The 17942-nt window shown below is 49.4% G+C and overlaps 1 protein-coding gene across 1 annotated transcript in view; it reads right to left on the minus strand.

Moving 5' to 3' along the window:
• The window catches only part of Dip2b (disco interacting protein 2 homolog B), a 153359-nt gene that overhangs the window by 91489 nt on the left and 43928 nt on the right, over positions 1-17942 (minus strand). The window contains exon 2 of the mRNA XM_055626842.1: positions 306-377. Within this exon, the coding sequence (XP_055482817.1) occupies positions 306-377 (72 nt within the window). The remainder of the gene's footprint in view (positions 1-305; positions 378-17942) is intronic.

Here is a 17942-nt window from a genome sequence, read left to right on the forward strand (position 1 = left end):
ACACACACACACACACACACACACACACACACACACACACACACACATTTCCACAGCCTGGAATATTCTGTCCCTGAATTGTCTCAGTTTTTTACACACCAGCACCCAAGCTCTATGCAAACAGTGCGGTGGCCTCGGGCGTCTTTAAAGTGCCTAGTGCATAGCTGAGAATCTTTTCCTCTGTTCTTGCCTTCTGCTTCTCTTCCCTGTGAGAAGGTGGGGAGCGGGACGACAAACCATTGACAGAGATCTATTAGGTCAGCATCTCTCAGGTTAAAAACACTGAAACCGTTTCTCGTGCTTACCTCGGGTCTGCGGGCTATAAGGAGACAGAAGTTTGGACCTTTTCTTCTCATAGCCTTTCTGGGTGATGTCCCCTAAAATAGCAAGAAACAGAAACAGCTTAGGAATTACTCTCTTTCTGAGGCTCTTCACTGTAAAGGAAAAGTCATTTCAGAGTGCTACAGAAGTGCCGCATAGAGTGGATATTTTAATGTATGGTTCTTTGACAAGACTCTGTGAAATGTGACTCCCACCGGCAAGGAGACTACTGGTGAAAACTTACAGGCTTGTCCCCACAGCCTTGGCCAGCAATTCACTACAGAGCCTCCTGCATCCCTCAGCACGCCTCACTTCCAGAATCACTTCCAGAATCGACTGACACACAGGCACCTGATAATTGAAAGGGGGTTTCACAAGGCTCTCTGCTAACACTTGGGCAGGAACCTAGAGCTGGCATTCCCACATCCGGTCTTGATTCACTAGCTAGTGTTGCTGGCTCATGGCTGTTCTTTTCCACACGGTGAAATAAAATGCACAGAGGAAGCATGTGCACATACAGACAGCAGAGCATGCTGACAGACAACAGCAGCCAGCACTAAAGGGAGCACTGGGCAGTGAGCAGGCTGAGTGGGAGAGGAACCGTGTGCTTCCAAACGGCGTGCAAGGGAAGGCGAGTGCTTCTCCACTGTGGCAAGAACTACAGCAGTGAAACACACAGCACGAGAGCACTTTCTTAAAAAACAGTTTTCTATCAGAGGAAAGGTCACTTAAAATGAAGTTTGTAAATAACTGTTTAAGGAGCATGTGTGCACGCACGAGGGCGCGCGCGCACGCACACACACACACACACACACACACACACGAGCCAGCAGGCTGTCGATCCCGAAGACACAGAGTTATGGTCATTTAGAGGCTCAAGGGCCCCAGGGTCTAAATCCCAGGCCCCATGTCGCAAGCACCCCAAGTACGGAGCAACCTCTCTGGCCTGTCTTGTTTTTCATTTCTGAGACAGAGGCGTGCTACAGAGCACGGGCTAGCCTCAACTTCACAGTCTTCCTGACTCGGCCTCCTGAGTGCTCCAATGATGATGAGCACTGGCTCAGGCGTCCACATTTTAACATTTCTATTATGTGCCAGTGGCTAAGTGGGAATTTGAAGACTGAAAGCCGAAATCCGGTGACACCTGTCTAGTGTTATTCCAGTTGTAACCCCAGCACTCAGGAGGAGAGGCAGGCAGATCTCTATGAGTTTAAGGCCAGCCTAGTCTACAGAGCGAGTTCTAGGACGGCCAGGGCTACACAGAGAAACCTTGTCTCAAAAAAACAAAAAAAAAAAAAAAAAAAAAAAGAAAAAAAGAGTAAAGAAAGAGAGAAAGGCAGACAGACTGACAGATGCCCAGTGCGCCACAGAGATAAAGGTGGGAAAAGAAGCAAATGAAGGAGGATGAGGTGAGATTCTCTGGCTGGTTCATGGCTCAAGCAACCAGATGAACGGTGGGGCTACCCACTGACAGCGAAACAGGTGCGGCTGTGGGACACGGAGAGGCCACCAACAGGTGACCACACAGACCTGGAGTCACGAGGCTCCAGTCAAACAGTAGAGTAAACACATGGCTCTCCCATTGATTGCTGGAATTCTGACGGGTGCCTGGAGCACACTCCGAGCAGAGGTCGAGGACCCCACTCCCCAAAGAGCCTTCCCTGCGACAAGAAGGCGAAGTGGCGGATCGCCCTGTGCCTCTCTCACCGTCCCCCTGCATCTCCCCTCTCTGGACAGGGGTGGGCAGTCACAGTGGCCATTCCTACTGTCTGAGGCCGGGAAGGCCTGTCTCTGAAGGGCTTTCTTCAGGGCTCACAGTCTCCATCATTCATCAGATGAACCTGGACTTGGCAGCTGGGACATCCATCAACCAACAACCGTCTCTGGTCTTGAAAGGGGCCAATGAAGAGAGTCTAATTCTGCCGCACCAATTAGCTGAGTGAGATTCGTAATTGAGCAAAGACACTAAGGCCCCAGAACAGACAGAGTGGAAGCAGGAGTGGGAGGACCGTGGTGCTCTCTTTTCTGACTGGAATGTCCTCGCAACAGGTACCTGGGAGGCTGCCACTGTTCTCCCTCCTCAGGCACACTGATGTGGCTGCCGTAGACGCCACTGGTATTCTAACCGTCTGTTTACACCTCTGGCTCCCCCACGGACTGTGCACTTGGGGGTAGGGACTGCCTTGTTCAGCTCGGGCCACCCACGGCCTGGTACAATACCCACTGCTGACTGCGGGACTGAATGAACTGGTAAAATGGAAGCAGTGAGGGAACAATAATCAAAGAGACGTGTGCACTCGGCTGGAAAACTGGGATAGAAGAAAAGAAGTCTTTACTTTAGCAGAGGCTGACTGGCCTCAGGAAACGAACCTAGAGAAATTTACTGAAATGTGACAGCAGACCTTCAAGGTGACCAGAAAAGAGGAGCCAGGTTTGGTGGCACACACCTGTAATGCCAGCACTCAGGAAGTAGAGGCAGGGCAATCTGAGGGTTCAAGGCTAGCCTGGTCTCAAACCTAACAACAATGAAAGTGACCAGGAGAGCACAAGACCCTGTGCAGCCTCAGAGCAGGGGACACCACTCGGATGTGCCCTCGGCTTGAGCACACGGCCTGAGCACACCGGGTCAGGCGTGGGGCTCACCCGGGAGGAACAGACCCTGCTGTGCTAGCATACACACCACATAGGCACTCCTCCACTGACCTGCAATCTCAGCCCATGATCACTTCATTTTTTGTTTTTTCCTCAACACAGGGTTTCTCTGTGTAGCCCTGGCTGTCCTGGACTCTGTTTTGTAGACCAGGCTGGCCTGGAACTCATGGATCCACCTGCCTCCACTGGGATTAAAGATGTGCGTCACAGCCCCTGGTTGATCACTTGTTTTTTCTTTTTAAAGATTATTATATTTGTAATCCTTTCTACCCCTTCCCTGTGTATGTGCCTGTGTGTGTGCGTGTGTGTACACGTGCCTACTTGGGGTGGTGCCTACTTCACTTCAGGCAGCTCCAGGCTCGGGCTGGCGGCGCGCACTTCACTCCCTGGGCCATCTTCTCCCCGTACTGAGATGGAGTGTCTTCTGCGGCAGCCACGGTCAGAAGTACACAGCCATGAAACCACCGAGCTGCTGGGAGCAGCAGAGACCCAGGTCACCTGCCCGTGGCCAGCGCCCTCACAATCGGCCTCAGTACAGCAGAGCACACACACTGAAGCTGCTGTTAGGAAGGTCTGACCGTCAGGACAGAAAGAGCAGGAGGCTTTGGAGAGCGCCGTATGCATGAGGGCACGCCTGCTCTCTGGGGATCGGGGCCCAGCCAAAGAGAAGGCTCCGCCACAACAGAACCCCCAGACACGGTCCATTTAGAGCCCATGATCACCTCAGAGATCATGGATTTAATGCCCTCTTCATTAAATGGCTCTCTATAACATAACCATGGGTCCGAATTCTCAAAGCACCAGTCAGTAGTCCATTTGATCTGGCTAATTCCATGTTCAACAAACAGGAACGGCAGCACCTTCATAGAAGTGGGGGGCTGGGGTGCTTGGGAGCTGCTTCGAAGGGCACAAGGCTAGAGTCCATATCAGCTCTCCCACAGACACACAACACTCTGCCACCCTGGTCCCCCTTTCTGTTCTTTGTTCATAATTACTTATTTGTCATTGACTTCCAGATCACACACCACAAAAATAAAATACATTATTTATATATCACAACACAAAACAATTTTATGACTCTCTTCATCAAGATGCAAGACTTCTTAAACGGCATTACCAATTCTCTTACCCTAGGACCCTGGGGGAACAGTTTAATTCCTTTCCATCTTTCAAGTGAGGGTGCCAGCTGTAAGAACTACAACCAGTTGTTTAAAAAATAAAAATTAAAAATTGCTCGAATGGCAACCAGGATGGCAGCAGCACTGCGGGCTCCTCAGTGGGGCGAAGCTCAGCTGCCTGAGGTTCACGCCCACCTGTCGCCAAATCTAAAAGGAAAGTTCCCAAGCGTCCCCATTATCTTCAAGCTGACCCATTACCCACACAGTCAAGCCTTTCCACAGAAATGTTTAGGAAAGAGGCAGATCTTGGTGGCTGGAGAAAGGGAGTGCGACATGAGTGTGACAATTCGCACACAACAACTGGACACAGCTCACAGGGGAAAGACAGAAATTCTGCTGAGGATGTCTGAGGTCAGTCTGCCAGCTACCCTGAAAAAAGGCAGAAAAGCTGGAGGACGCCTAGGAAAAGTTTCACTGAGCTTTAGTGCTTCTTCAAGCGGAGATTCTTTTTACATGTACTTAGTGTGTGGCACGTGCACATGCGAGGGCTTGAGGGGAAGTGTGTATGCCCTAGCATGGACACCAAGTTGGGGGACAGCCCAGGAGTCGGTTCTCTCCCTCTGCCCTGTGGCCCCAGATCAGAGTGAGGCCAGCAAGCATGTGGCCACCTCACGCGGCCCCCACACCTTCAACAGCCTCCTTCCCCAGAAAGCCTCACAAGTACACAGAACAGCAGCTTTCCCCTCGAGCCCACAGTCTCTCCTGCCACTTCTTGGTGTAGATTAGCTATACACACCTAGGAGGATTTCAGTTGACCGAGGACATGGTTTCGGGCCGGCACAGTGGCTCAGCAGGCACTTGACACAGCGGTGGAGCCTGAGCCAGGTCCGGGAAACCCAGGTAAAGGCGGGGGCAGAACTGACTCCATGAAGTCTCTGACTGCCACGCATGTGTCCTCACAGCTTTTTTAACTTTAATAATAACAAACCAGGTGTGATGGCACACACCTTTGATCCCAGCACTCGAGAGGCAGAGGCAGGCAGATCACTGTGAGTTCGAGGCCAGCCTGGTCTACAAAGCAAGTTCAGGACAGCCAGGGCTACACAGAGAAACTCTGTCTCGAAAAACAACAACAACAACAACAAAAAAAAAACACGCATTTATTCTAACATTGTTTTTCTACATGTAGGTGTAGTCAATATTGTGATAAAAGGCAAAGTTTACATAGTTAAAGAAATAAAGCTCTGTTCACCCACTATAATCTGTAGCAAATTCCAAGGTAGCCTGAGCTATCGTGAGACCCTGTCTTAAAACAACAAAAAGTTGGAAGATGAGAATCTTCATTTATCTAATATTCTTCAAATCAGTTCTGAAAGTTTTCAAATAGTAATAATTTTTTATTAAGTCAACTTTGTTCACTTTATAAAACAATTTCTGAAAGGAATTAAGACATTCAACTCCCATACTCAGGAGACGCCCTCTCACCTCCCTTACACAGTGACTACATACTTTTGTGGTTTGAGCTGGCTGCATTCTCCCAAAACTCTCACCATAGGATTGTTCTGGCTGCACAGCTCATCTTTCTAGGTCAAATATATGACTTCCTACAAATGGTATTTTACCAAAGGCATCAAACAAGTTCAAACGAATAAAAGGCAACAAGAGGAGCCACTTCAGGCGCTGAGAAGCTGAGCTCCCCGGTGTGCTTATACCACTGGCGGCTGGCTGGGTTAGCCGCACCCACGCAAAAGATATGCCCTGCTCCTTGTCACTCAGAAAACTTCCTTCAAAGATTTGTCCTCTACACGTGGCTGAATAAAAGGAGCAGGAGGAACCAAGAGATGGTGAGTTCCCCACAGATTTGGGCAGTGGAGAAAGCGCAGGCTTCCCGGAAAAGCAGACCTCAGCTTAGACTCCGATTCTTCCACTCCCTTGTGACTAAGTAAGTCAGTGATCACCAGTGAGCAAGTAAGCAGGGGCAGCTCCTTCCCTGAGAGCGTCTGATGGGATGTCCAGAGAATGGAAGTCCAGGTGCTTAGCTTACACTCAACTAGTCTTGGCTGACACGCCCAGCCGGAGTCTAAGATGCCTTTATATCTGACAGTTCATTTGAGAATTCTGGGTTGACTGCACATCACCAGGCACCTGCTCTCCAGCTGAGAAGTGTGTCTCCATCATCCTCTGGCTCCATGTTTTTACAAGAGGGTCCCAGGCACAAGCCCAAGGACCTGAGCTCCCTCCATCCCTACAACCCAGCGTGGAAGGAGAAAGCAGACTTCTGGCGCTGCTGACACACCCATCCCCCAAGAGAAGTAAAAAGTCTTAAAACAATTACTATCAGAAGAGAGAAGAGGGCACCAGTGTCTCTGTGAGGTTCTGGAATTTGATCACCAAAAGCCAACAGACTCAGCAGCTCCCAACACTAGCCTCGCACAGAAGAGACGAGAAGCTGAGGAGATCGGACAACACACACTACGTGAGTGTGAAAGGTGCCGTGAGGCATGGGACAGAGCACTGAATGCACCTTATGATGAATGCTGCTCCACCTCAGGAGTCAGGAAAGAAGGTCATTTCATCTATGGCTGCCTCAGTCTCAGACTGTTATCGTTAATCTTCTCAGAAAGGTGGAAAACCATCTCCAGCCCTGAGTGGTCCACACACCAGGGCAGCCTTTATTATTTACCCACTGGGACAATTCTTTTTAAGCAGGGAATAAATAACAGACCAACCCTCGAAGCCACATTAAACAATGCATGAATCAGGAATGTTTCCTCAACAGGCGAAATTAGCTCATCAAAACCAAGCGTGTCCCCTAGAGTACAGAAACAAAGGAGAAACTTCTGTAGAGTGAAGGTGTCGCTGGCAGCCACCAAGGGTAAATCGGGGTGCAGGGATGGGCACAGCACCGACAAGAGCAGCCGTCTGGGAGGGGGATGCCGCAGGGATTTATAATTTGGGGTTCCAGGTATCAAGGGACTTAGTTTTCCATTCCAGTTTTGATATAAACTAGCTCTTTGATCCTAGACTAGGCTCTGGCTTTAGTTTCCTCATCGGTAGTGAAAATCACATGAAGCCAGGCACGGTGGTGCACGCCTGTAGCCCCAGCACTCAGGGAGGCTGAGGCAGGTGAGTCTCTGTGAGGTGAAGGCCATCCTGGTCTACAAAGTGAGTTCAGGACAGCCAAGGCTACACAGAGAAACCCTGTCTGGAAAAACCAAAAAAGAAACAAAATCACATGAGCTTTGGTTCATAACCCCTGTCTGCACTGCTAACATGTGGCGAGTCAAAGCAAAGGAGTGGGCAGCAGGGAAGAGCGAGCATGAATATAGAGATTGCAGCAACCATCAGCGTAGGAGGGAGAGTGGCGCTGCGAATGACATCACCCAGAAGGAATTGGGCGTGAGAAGAGGGGACGGCCAGGGAAGGCATCCTGGGGTAAACTGACACTTGGGAAACAGAAGGGGGAAAGATGGTAGTACCAGAGCAGGGAAGCCAGGAAACAATGGGAAGGAGAGGAGGGAAAGAATGGCGGGTGCAGTCACGAACGTAAAGTAAGCACTGGAAACAGCCTGACTGACAGTGTCCCAGTTAACTTCTTACAAAAGACGCAGGGAATGAGGTGTCTACAAGCAAGAGTACCAGGGCTGGTTTTTCCGAAATGGAGGATAAATGGTATCTTAACTAGAAAGCACCATGAAGCAGAGGCTGAAACGCTCGCTGACGCAGCCAGCAAATACTAAGAACCTCCCAAGTGCCAAGAGTTACTGTGGCTGTGGACACTGCCCCAGAATTTAGTCACACTAAGTTTACCGTCTCTTCCAGAATGAGAGACATCCAAGAAATTCTATAATTAATGTTGTAATTACACATGGGGTGAAGTGGAACTTTGCGAGGCCCTGCAGGATCTCGGATGAACCCCATGGTCAGTGGCTAACTCCAGGGCATATGGCCTTGATCTGAGAGTGTTTAATGGCATGTCCCTGTCCCGAGGGAGCTGGCAGTCTTGGCTGGTCACCTCTGAGAAGCAGCAGTCTTCAAAGCCCACTATCCGACGCAAATGGAGTATTTTCTGTGTTTGCTGGCAGTAAGGAGCAGGTGGCACGAGGCTCCCTGTAGCGTGCCCGAGGACCCGCCACTGCAAGAGAGCTGGACTCTTAAGCCTTAGCACCTCTGGGGTCTGAAGTGACAACCCCGCCAAGAGGAACAGAACAGGAAGTGGGGTTTGTTCTGAAACGAGCATGTGTGAGCATGAGAGAACATATGTTGCAGGTGGACACCTATGCCATGCTGCCTGTGTGGGTGTGTGCCGCACAATTTCCTCCGCTGCGCAACGTCTTAGGAGAATCCACACACTATTAAAAGAGCTAATACATGCTAAGGACCTGTGGATTCCTAGCACACAATACACACATCACTCCAACGACAAAGGAAGTTAACTCAGGAAATGCACCTCTTGGGCGTGCTGCCTGAAGCACCCATACTTGGGAGTGGGGCGCTCAGCATCAGGACCAAAGCCAATCTTGACCGCAGGAGAGGCAGCAGCATGGGGAAACATGGCACTGGCAGCCTACATGGTTTTCTGCTGCTGCATTCCTTACAAGGAACTCAAACATGAGTGGCGACATAAGCACCACTGAAGAGGGCTCAGTGCGGAGGACTGCGCATGACTGCCTGCCCAGCTCCCACCCATGAGGAACTCAACGGAGTCTGAGTCTGCACATCCTGACGAAGAAACTATTTCCAATGAAGGGAGATGGCTCATGTAAAAAATATAAGGGAGAGAGAGAAGGAGGGCGGGAAGGAGGGCGGGCAGGAGGGCGGGCGGGCAAGCAAGTGTAACTAAACTGTCTTGGAATCACAACAAATAACCTGCAATTTAGATACTTATCTACCAATTTTGGATTGGCTGCTAATCTCAGCCTTCCTAACGCTGCAACCCTTTAATACAGTTCCTTTTGTTGTGCTGACCCCCAATCATAAAATTATTTTGTTGCAAGCTGGGGGTGGTGGCACACACCTGTGATCCCAGCACTCAGGAGGCAGAGGCAGGTGGATCTCAGAGTTCAAGGCCAGCCTGGTCTACAAAGAGAGCTCTAGGACAACCAGAGTTACACAGAGACAACCCTGTCTTGGGAAAAAAAAAAAAAAATCATTGCTACTCAGACCTGTAACTGTGCTGCTGTTATGAAGTGTGATTTAAACATCTGATCTGCTGCCCCGTGACACAGCATTCAACAGCCCACAAAGGGCACAACCTGCAGGTCGAGAGCCAGAGCACTGGATATGCTGAGCTCCTACCTCAACACATCATCCAAATAAACTAGTTAAAAAGACACACATGACTCGCTTCCTAATTTCCAGTTTGTTAGATGCTGAAAATCTGCAAAGTGTGTGAACAATGTTTTTCAGATCAAGATTAATTCCAGGAAAGTCCCCAAATCTGAACCACATTAACTCTGCTAGTAAGGCTGATGCTCCAGCAGACTTCAGTGTGAGACTCTTTCACTGACTCTGCCCTTGGCTTCAAGCTCTTAAAACTAAGGAGGGCTGGGCAGATGGGCCAGGGCTAGAGGCTCTATCTGCTCTTGCAGAGGACCCAGGTTTGATTCCCAGCACCAACATGGCAGTTAACAACCTTCTATGACTCCAGTTCCAGAGGATACGGGGCCCTCTTCTGGGCTCCCTGGGTACCAGGCATGCACATGGCACAAACATCTATTCAGCAGAACACTCAAACAAAAAAATTAAGTATTAAAAAAAAACTTCTAAGTTTACAGCTTATACACAGAGTCCCTGCCGAAAGCTGGCTCACGGAATGCAGAGATTTGGGGCTCTTATTTTTGAGACATATTCTCACATACTCGGGCTGGCCTTGAACCCCTAGTCCTGCTCCAACCTCTCAGGGCTTGTGTCACTATGTTTCTTTGGTGGTCACTTTAGCATCCTTCCTTTCCTTCCCCAACCCTCCTCCTTTTGGTTCTAGGGGTGGACCTGGGCTCACCTGGGAGGCAAATGTTCTAGCCCTGGCCCAGGATTATGCTTCTGTTCTGCTATTGCTTGTTTTTCATTTGTTTCTGGAAAGGGAATGACCTGTCTCACAAACTATTAATGGCATATGTGAGTGTACATGTAGATGGCTCCCAGAAGAGTGATTAGGACATCCCAGACACTAAGCCGAGGCTACACTCTTCACCAAGTCTGTTCTCACCAACCAACACCAGAAACTCAGGGGAAAAGCTCCACATGAGAGTTCTGATGTGGCTGTCTCCCATAGCAAAGAATGGTGCTTATGTTGAAGATCAGGCTAAACACAGTCACATTAATTAACACCTGTGTTTACAGAGATCACATCTGCAAATACAAAGTGCAAGCATTCCAAATGTCCATCAAGGCCAGTATGGCCTACAAATCGAGTTCCAGGCCAGGCTACACAGAGAAACACTGTCTTGGCGGGGCAGGGGAAGAGAAAGAAAAGAAGAGGAGGAGGAAAAAAAGAATCAACAGCATGAAGAGGGAGAGAGGTAAGGAGGAAGGAAGGGAGGGAAGGGAGGGAGGAAGGGAGGGAAAGAGAAAGGGAAGGAAGGAAGGAAGGAAGGAAGGAAGGAAGGAAGGAAGGAAGGAAGGAAGGAACACCCAATGCCAGTTAATAGTGAAAGGTTATAATGAATTATATCCTTTAAGTGAGTAAACTGTAAAAAAGAAAAAAAAACAAAAACCAACAACCTCACTGGACCTAAACATAACCAATCTAATCATAGCTGCTCAAGAGAGACACGGGCCGCAGCCATGGGAGGAGCATACCCTGAATCACTCGGGCAACTGCCACATGAAATCACATCCGTGGATGGGCTCACGGTGACACTGTCCATGATGACAGTACCCACGGACACACACATGGCACACAGTGACACGGCCCACGGAGACGCGGCCCATGGTGACACTGCCCACAGAGACGCTGCTGGCTAGCTCCACCCTTCGGGGAGCTGGGAAGTCACTCTGTGGAGCTTATTCATTATTTTAAAACAAGAGAACATTTATAAAATTCAATCACACTCCCACTGGGGTAAAGCTCAGGGCTGGAGCCCAGCACACAGGCCCAGGCTCCAACCTCAGTGTTGCTAAAAAAAAACAAAAAAAAAAAAAACCAAAAACGTCAATGAAGTGTTATCACACACGACTGGCACAGACCATATATGATGCCAGTGACCAATCTGGGTACTAAGGTAACATTTGTGTGTGGGGGGTTCAGTACACAGTTTCTCTGGGCAGCCCTGGCTATCCTAGAACCTGCTAGCACCTACAAGCTGGCCTGTAATTCACAAAGATCCACCTGCCTCTGCTGGGATTACACTGTGGGCCACACCACCCTGCCTAAGGTAGCTTCTTTAGAGACCACCACAAAAGTCTAGCCCTGTGCCATTTACTCACCACACACACACAAATGCTACTTCTACCGTCAGCTCAGTGAAACTGAGGGAGGCTGTGTGAGCGCAGATGTGCGCGGTTCTTGTTAGAGTGAATTTTAGTTCCTCAAAAGCATAGGTAGCCCATCAAACTTGGAAGCAACAGGGAGTATGGCCATTTAAACAATCCATAGACTAAATCCTCATCTATAGCCAACAATTAAGGTCTGAGCAGTCTGAGTCCTCCAAAGCTATTTTGTCTTTAGCATAGTATCGAGGCTCCTCACTAGCTGGGAAAACCAGCCATCAACAGTCTGCATGAGATACAACAATGCAGAGAAAATAATTCAGTGATATAGTCGGCGCCAAGGTCAACATTGCCCCCCGAGTGTTTTCTAAATCTGCAAGCCAAGGCCTGGAACCAGGCCAGGCTTAATCATCCATTTTGAATTTCTCCTTGAACAGCAGGTCCTGAGGAAATAACCTCCACTGGAGGTAGTGGCATCAAAATATGGACTTCAATTGCCTAAGACAACCAATGAGCTTAAAATTCCAGTAGACAAGGGCTGGGGGCGGGAAGCTCAGCTGACAGAGTGCCTGCACAGTAGCACAAAACTTGGCCTCCAACACCACACAAAGCTAGGCATGGAGACACGCCCGTAACTCTGCACTCAGGAGGCAGAGGCAGGAGAATCAGAAGTTCAAGGTCACCCTCAGTTACACAGCAAGTCCAGACTAAGCAGACATGAGCCAGTCTCAAAAAAAGAGACAAAAAATCCTAAAAGACAGAATTCTTTCTCCTTACTGAGGCTGCACATCAAGCCATTACCTTGATGCTTCCCAAGCTAACATCACGACGTGATGGGAACCTTTTCTAAAACACTTGATCCTAAATAGCTTGCTGTCAAGGCTGGTGGCCACATCAGTGTTAAAGCAATGTGTTTCTCCATGGCCGAACTGTCCCTTGTTTGCCAACCCTGCAGAGCAATCCATCTCTCCAGACTGAGACACATTCTTCCCTGATTTAGATAAAGGCCTGACCTTGCCTAGCTATCTCTTTTAAATTGAGAAAAGGTTATGTGCAAATACTAAATGTTGCTTTAAATTAGATGCTGGTTGCATTGCCAAGACATGTGTATGTATGGCAGAGGGAGGAAAGCGAGTAAGAGGGCGAGCCTGGCCCTGCCCTATCTCTGCCTGCTTCTTTCCACTAACAGACTCATAAAGGGGGACCGGAGGGACTCCCTCCATACACCAACACACCAGCTTGAAATTTCAAACACGCGAATCTGCTCGAGGCTGACAACAGGCATTTCTGCAATCCCGAGCTCCCCTTTGTGATCCAGCCATGAGTGCCTAATGCCGGGAGAGAGGGGGATGTCTGCTCTGTTACACGGCCAGAATGTAGGCCACACCATGGAGAACGAATGGTGACTACAGCACATCAGGACACAGCCAGGAACAAACACAGGTGCCCATCACCAAAATCATATGCAAACAGATTAGGGTCTTCAGAGAAGAGATATGAGCCAGATAACCTACAGTAAGCGGGACAGGTTAACTACAAAGAGGCTTCAAGATGGCAGATAAACACAGCCACCAAGACAGCCACCAAGAGTAAGTTAAAGGGAAGAAGCAGTTACTGACCTGGCTAAACTACGGTGAAAAGTCATAATTTATTCTTGAAGAAATATTTCAGGGAAGAGAAGGGCAAAGGACCTCAGGTGTTAGAGGCAAACTAACAGAATGAAGGCAGAACATGCTGAAAGAAAAGAAGGCGCGGGATACTGGGCTCTGTGTCAGAGCTGGAGCACTGAGAGGCTAGGCTGGAGCACTGGCTGGAACACTCACAGGGGCTAGGCTGGAGCACTGAGGGGAATGACACAGCACTCTTAGGAGAATGAGAGACACACATCTGAAGGCGTTGGCCACACAGATATCTGGGAATAGCTTTCTGGGCAAAACCCTAAAGGAAGAAGAAACAACTGTGCAAATCAATAAATTCAGAAACACCATCCAGGTCAAGCCTGGAACACTACAGCCAAATACCAGCTTCTCCCAAACACTCCTTGTCTTTGAAAAATAATTATCAGATGAAATAACAATAAACAGGAATGTCTGAGTTACAGAAGTATTTCTAAAACAAGCCACCTACTTACAAACTAATCAACTAAAGCGGTCGTCTGGGGAACGGAGAAGAATGTCTTCTGAAACCCCAGCAGGAGGAGGAGGCTGTGGGCAGCTACCCTGGCCAGGTTGGCCAGCCCAGTCTCCTGCCTTTTGTCAGGCCTGCCCCAACCTGCAGCTCCCACCCAACGAGCACATCACCCCAGTGCTACCTGGCAGGTGGAGCTGACCTTAGGTCAGCAAAGGACCTTTGCTTTTCTCTCTTGTAAAAAGTCATTTCAACCCACAATCATGTACACTACAAAAACAGCAGCCAGTTAGTTCTACCATCAATCAATACTATTAATGATTAAAACACTAAGTTCCCAGAAGATATTTTCTTTTTATCTGCTACTAACAAGGTCTGCTTTTGGAAATCATTTGAGACATAAAAAAGATGTCTGAAGAGGGACAGGGGTGTGTTCAATCCAGACATGCGATTCCTGATTTTCTTGCCCGAGTCCTTGAACAAATAAGTGTTAATGACTAACCATCCTGAAAACAGCACTTTCTGGTTCTGAGGCCTCACAGTGCATCTCCCCAGGTGAGTCAGCGTTCCCCTCCTCCTGCCCAGCTGAGCTGTCAGGGTGTGAAGCCCTTCCGAGGCAGTAACAGTGAGGCGGCAACAGACCCTGGATGCCCAATCTCAGCTCTCTGCCGGCACAGAGGACAGCCCATCTTGGAGCGCCGGTGTCGGCCGTCACTGTCACACTCACACACGAGACCAGCACGCCATCTCCTTGAGGGAAAGCCACGCTATGGGGCATCTGCTGAAATGAAGGAGTAATAAGACCAGAGCAGCCTCAGAGCAGGCAACTGGGCACTTCCCACCAAGCTGTGAAGCAGTTGTCTATGTTTGGGCTTTGGTTGGTTTGTTTTCCTGCTCTTGTTATTTGAGGCAGGCTGACCTTGAACTCACAACTCTACTGCTTCAGCCTGAACTTACAGGTAAGTACATACTTGGACACTAAAGAAAAGTGTGAATAGATGACTCAATAGCAGAGCACTAGCCCCACATGTCCAAGGTTGGGAGAGAGGAGAAAAGAGACAAAGAGGGAAAGAGGGAGAGAAGAAACTCATTGGAAATGACATGATTAAAGCCATTTTCTGCAAAAGTACTCACTTCACACCATTCACTGGGAGGCAGAAAAACATACTTGCCAGTGTGACGATGAAGCAGAAAGACTAGGCCAGCACCCCATTTCCACAGTCACTCAGGAGCTTGAGCTGGGAGGGTAGTGGACTCAAGGACAGGCTGAGCTGCAGCAGGAAGCCCCGCCCCACACACACAATAGAGCCATAAAAAGACGAAACAAAGCAGAAAAAAAGCTAAATACTAAAACCAACCAAACACTGGCTAGAACTTCTAAAGTGACTTCACTGTTCAGTGAATGAAAAGTAAATAAAGGTGGGCATGAGCACTGCTAAGGCAGGGAGACATCACTGTAGACATGGGAGAAAGCAGGCAGAGGGAGAGTCCAGGCTCAATATGGCCGGCGGCCTCCAGCAGACTGTGAGAGGAGAGGGGGAAGCAGAGCAGGGGAGGAGAGAGACCAAGAGGAGACCAAGAGTCATACAGGTGCCGGGCTGGCGGAGGGGGCCCTTACCACCACACCATGTGGGTGCTGGGAACTGACCTGGGTCCTCCACAGATCAGCAAGTGCTCTGACCACTGGCCCAGTTCTCCAGCTCCTAGCCTGGAATTTTATTGAATCTTGTTTTTTGAAAAAGGCTAGAGAAAGAATACGAGGGGAAAAAAAAGAATTGGAATTTTCAAAGCCAAAGACAACGAGACCTAGCCCAACTGTCTGGCACAGAGCTTACGTGTGTCACAGAAGCTTTTCCTAAGAGGCTGATCTTTACATGGTCGAGAGGGGGCTGCGGATGTCAGTGAGCGCCAGTCATCTAGGACTCCCGACACGGAAGCGCAGGCACTGCAGCAACCTCCAGGCTAACCTGTCTACAGTGGAGTTCCCGAACAGCCAGGACTACTTAATGAGAGCTTGTGTCTTCAAAACAAAACTCTGGGGCCTGAGAGAACTCAGTGTTAACCTCACTCTTGCAGAGGACCTGGGATGGAGTCCCAGCACCCACACTGTGGCTTACAACCATCTGCAGCTCCGGTTCCAGGGCCCTCACACCTCTCCTGACCTCTGAGGGCTCCCATGTGCACACAGTGCACACGCATACCCTCACACACAGAGACATCGAAAATAAAACAATCCTAAAAATAAATGTAACAAAACAAAGTCAAATAAACCAAAAAGTTGAAGAGAAGTGGCAGGGTCAAAGGGCTAGAACACAAACACAGGTTTCGGGCCTCGAGCCTGTGCAAATATAGAAAAGATGCTACTCCCTCCTTTCCCAGCCTAGGAAGTTACCCCCCCCCCCCCCCCCCCCCCCCGCCTGCTCTCAGCCTGCTCCTCCAAATAAGCCACCATCTTCCTTCCTTACTCTCCTCAGGTCTGCAGCGGAAGAGCTGGTGTCTGGTTGGTTGGTTTTGTTGTGTCTAATGTAAGTCTTGTTTCTGTGTGGTCATTCTAGATTGTGGAATCAGGAATAGGGCATTTCCAGCAGATCCAGAGAAGGCCTGAGACTAACTCTCTGCTGCAGAAACAAAAGACAACAGGCATGCGTAGCGCACGCAGGCTCTCGGGACGCAGGGCCCAGAGGGCAGGCTCTCAGGACGCAGGGCCTGGGGGGCCTCCGGGTCATCAGCCCCAAGTACAGGCAGACTGGGTGGGAACAGGCGGCAGACCTCTACTTCTAGATGTTGGAGAACAGCAGGCCAGTTCCGGCACTAGCCCCTCCCGCGCTGGCTGCCGCCCTCCTGGGAAGTCTCTGGAAATTCTCTTGGCCTCTGTACTCTTTCCATCATGGGAGACAGAGTGGTCCTTCCTAAGCGGGACTCAAGCTATGGCCACATTTTGCTAAAAATATTCCCGCCCTCAAAGTTAAGCCTGCAGAGCGCATGCTTGGCTACATGAGGCCCAGGCTCCTCCCTAGCACAGGAACAGACCACTCTTTGGGAAGATTGTTCTTCCTGTGAGGAGGAGAAAAGATGGGCCATTACAGGAAGAAGCTAACTGAACAAGGATGACTTCCTGTTAAAGACGGGTGCCCCGAACACATCAGTAGATTTTACCAACAAGCAGGAAGACCCAGAAGACACAGGAAACAGAAGAGAGACGAAATGCCGGCATAATTCTGTGGAGGATGTGGAAGAGCTGTGGCATGGAGTGGGCAGACCAGCACTTCCTATCCTAAGCAGCCACGTAATAACAAAGACATGGTAACGGCCTGGCTGCCCAAAGCCACACAGCACCACGGCGGGAAGGTGCCAAGGGGGTTCTGGACTGACTGCTAGTTCTCAGAAGCGCAAGGCTGAGCTGAGGCGGACAGAGAACTGGGAGTCTGCTGAGAAGAGGACGTCACAGCTCTAGAGGTACAATGAGCCCGGTCAGGAATCTACTACAACTTCCTGGGATTCTAGAAACAAGGCCTCCTCAGCTATAACACATAATTCACACCAGGAATTGGGTTTTTGTACGTTCATGTGCTTAGAATGTATATGCATGCATGTGGGGGCTCATACGTGTGGACACGGGCATGTGAAAGCGTGTGTGTGTGCGCGTTTGCACTGAAGCCACAGACATGGAGGCAGGGTCTCTTGCTGAACCAGGGGCTTGACAATGTGGCGTGTGTGACTACCCAGCTTATCCTGGGAGCCCCAAGTCCTTCTCGGGGGCTCTGGGGTTACAGAGGGGCTGCCGTGCCCACCAGGACCTTTATTTGGATGCTGGGGGCCACACTCAGGTCCCTACGGCCGCACACATGCATTACCCACCGAGCCATCTCCCAGGGCCCAGGAACTGTGCTTTTAACACCATGTCTGGAAATAGAACCCAAGTAAACGTCCCCAAACATAACAGTGTCTATTCTATCCATTCCCAGGCCTGGCTACCTGATCATCAGTCATCCTTTACAAAGAAAACTCACAACAAACTCTGGATGGTATGCAAGGAGGAGAAACAAGACTACTAACTTTCTATACTTCTGAATGAAATGATATACGGGTGTGTATGTTTTAAAATTACTAAGAGATGATTTAACGGTTAAGTTTTAAAAGCACTCAGGTTGGCTCCCAGAACCCACATCAGACAACTCATAACTACTTGTAACTTAGTTCCAGGGGATCTAATGTCCTCTTGGCCTCCACAAGCACTGGCACACATTAGATAGATAGATAGATAGATAGATAGATAGATAGATAGATAGATAG

The sequence above is a fragment of the Psammomys obesus genome, unplaced genomic scaffold, assembly GCF_907164565.1.
Source record: "Psammomys obesus unplaced genomic scaffold, mPsaObe1.curated_primary_1811, whole genome shotgun sequence".
Classification (NCBI taxonomy): Eukaryota; Metazoa; Chordata; class Mammalia; order Rodentia; family Muridae; genus Psammomys; species Psammomys obesus.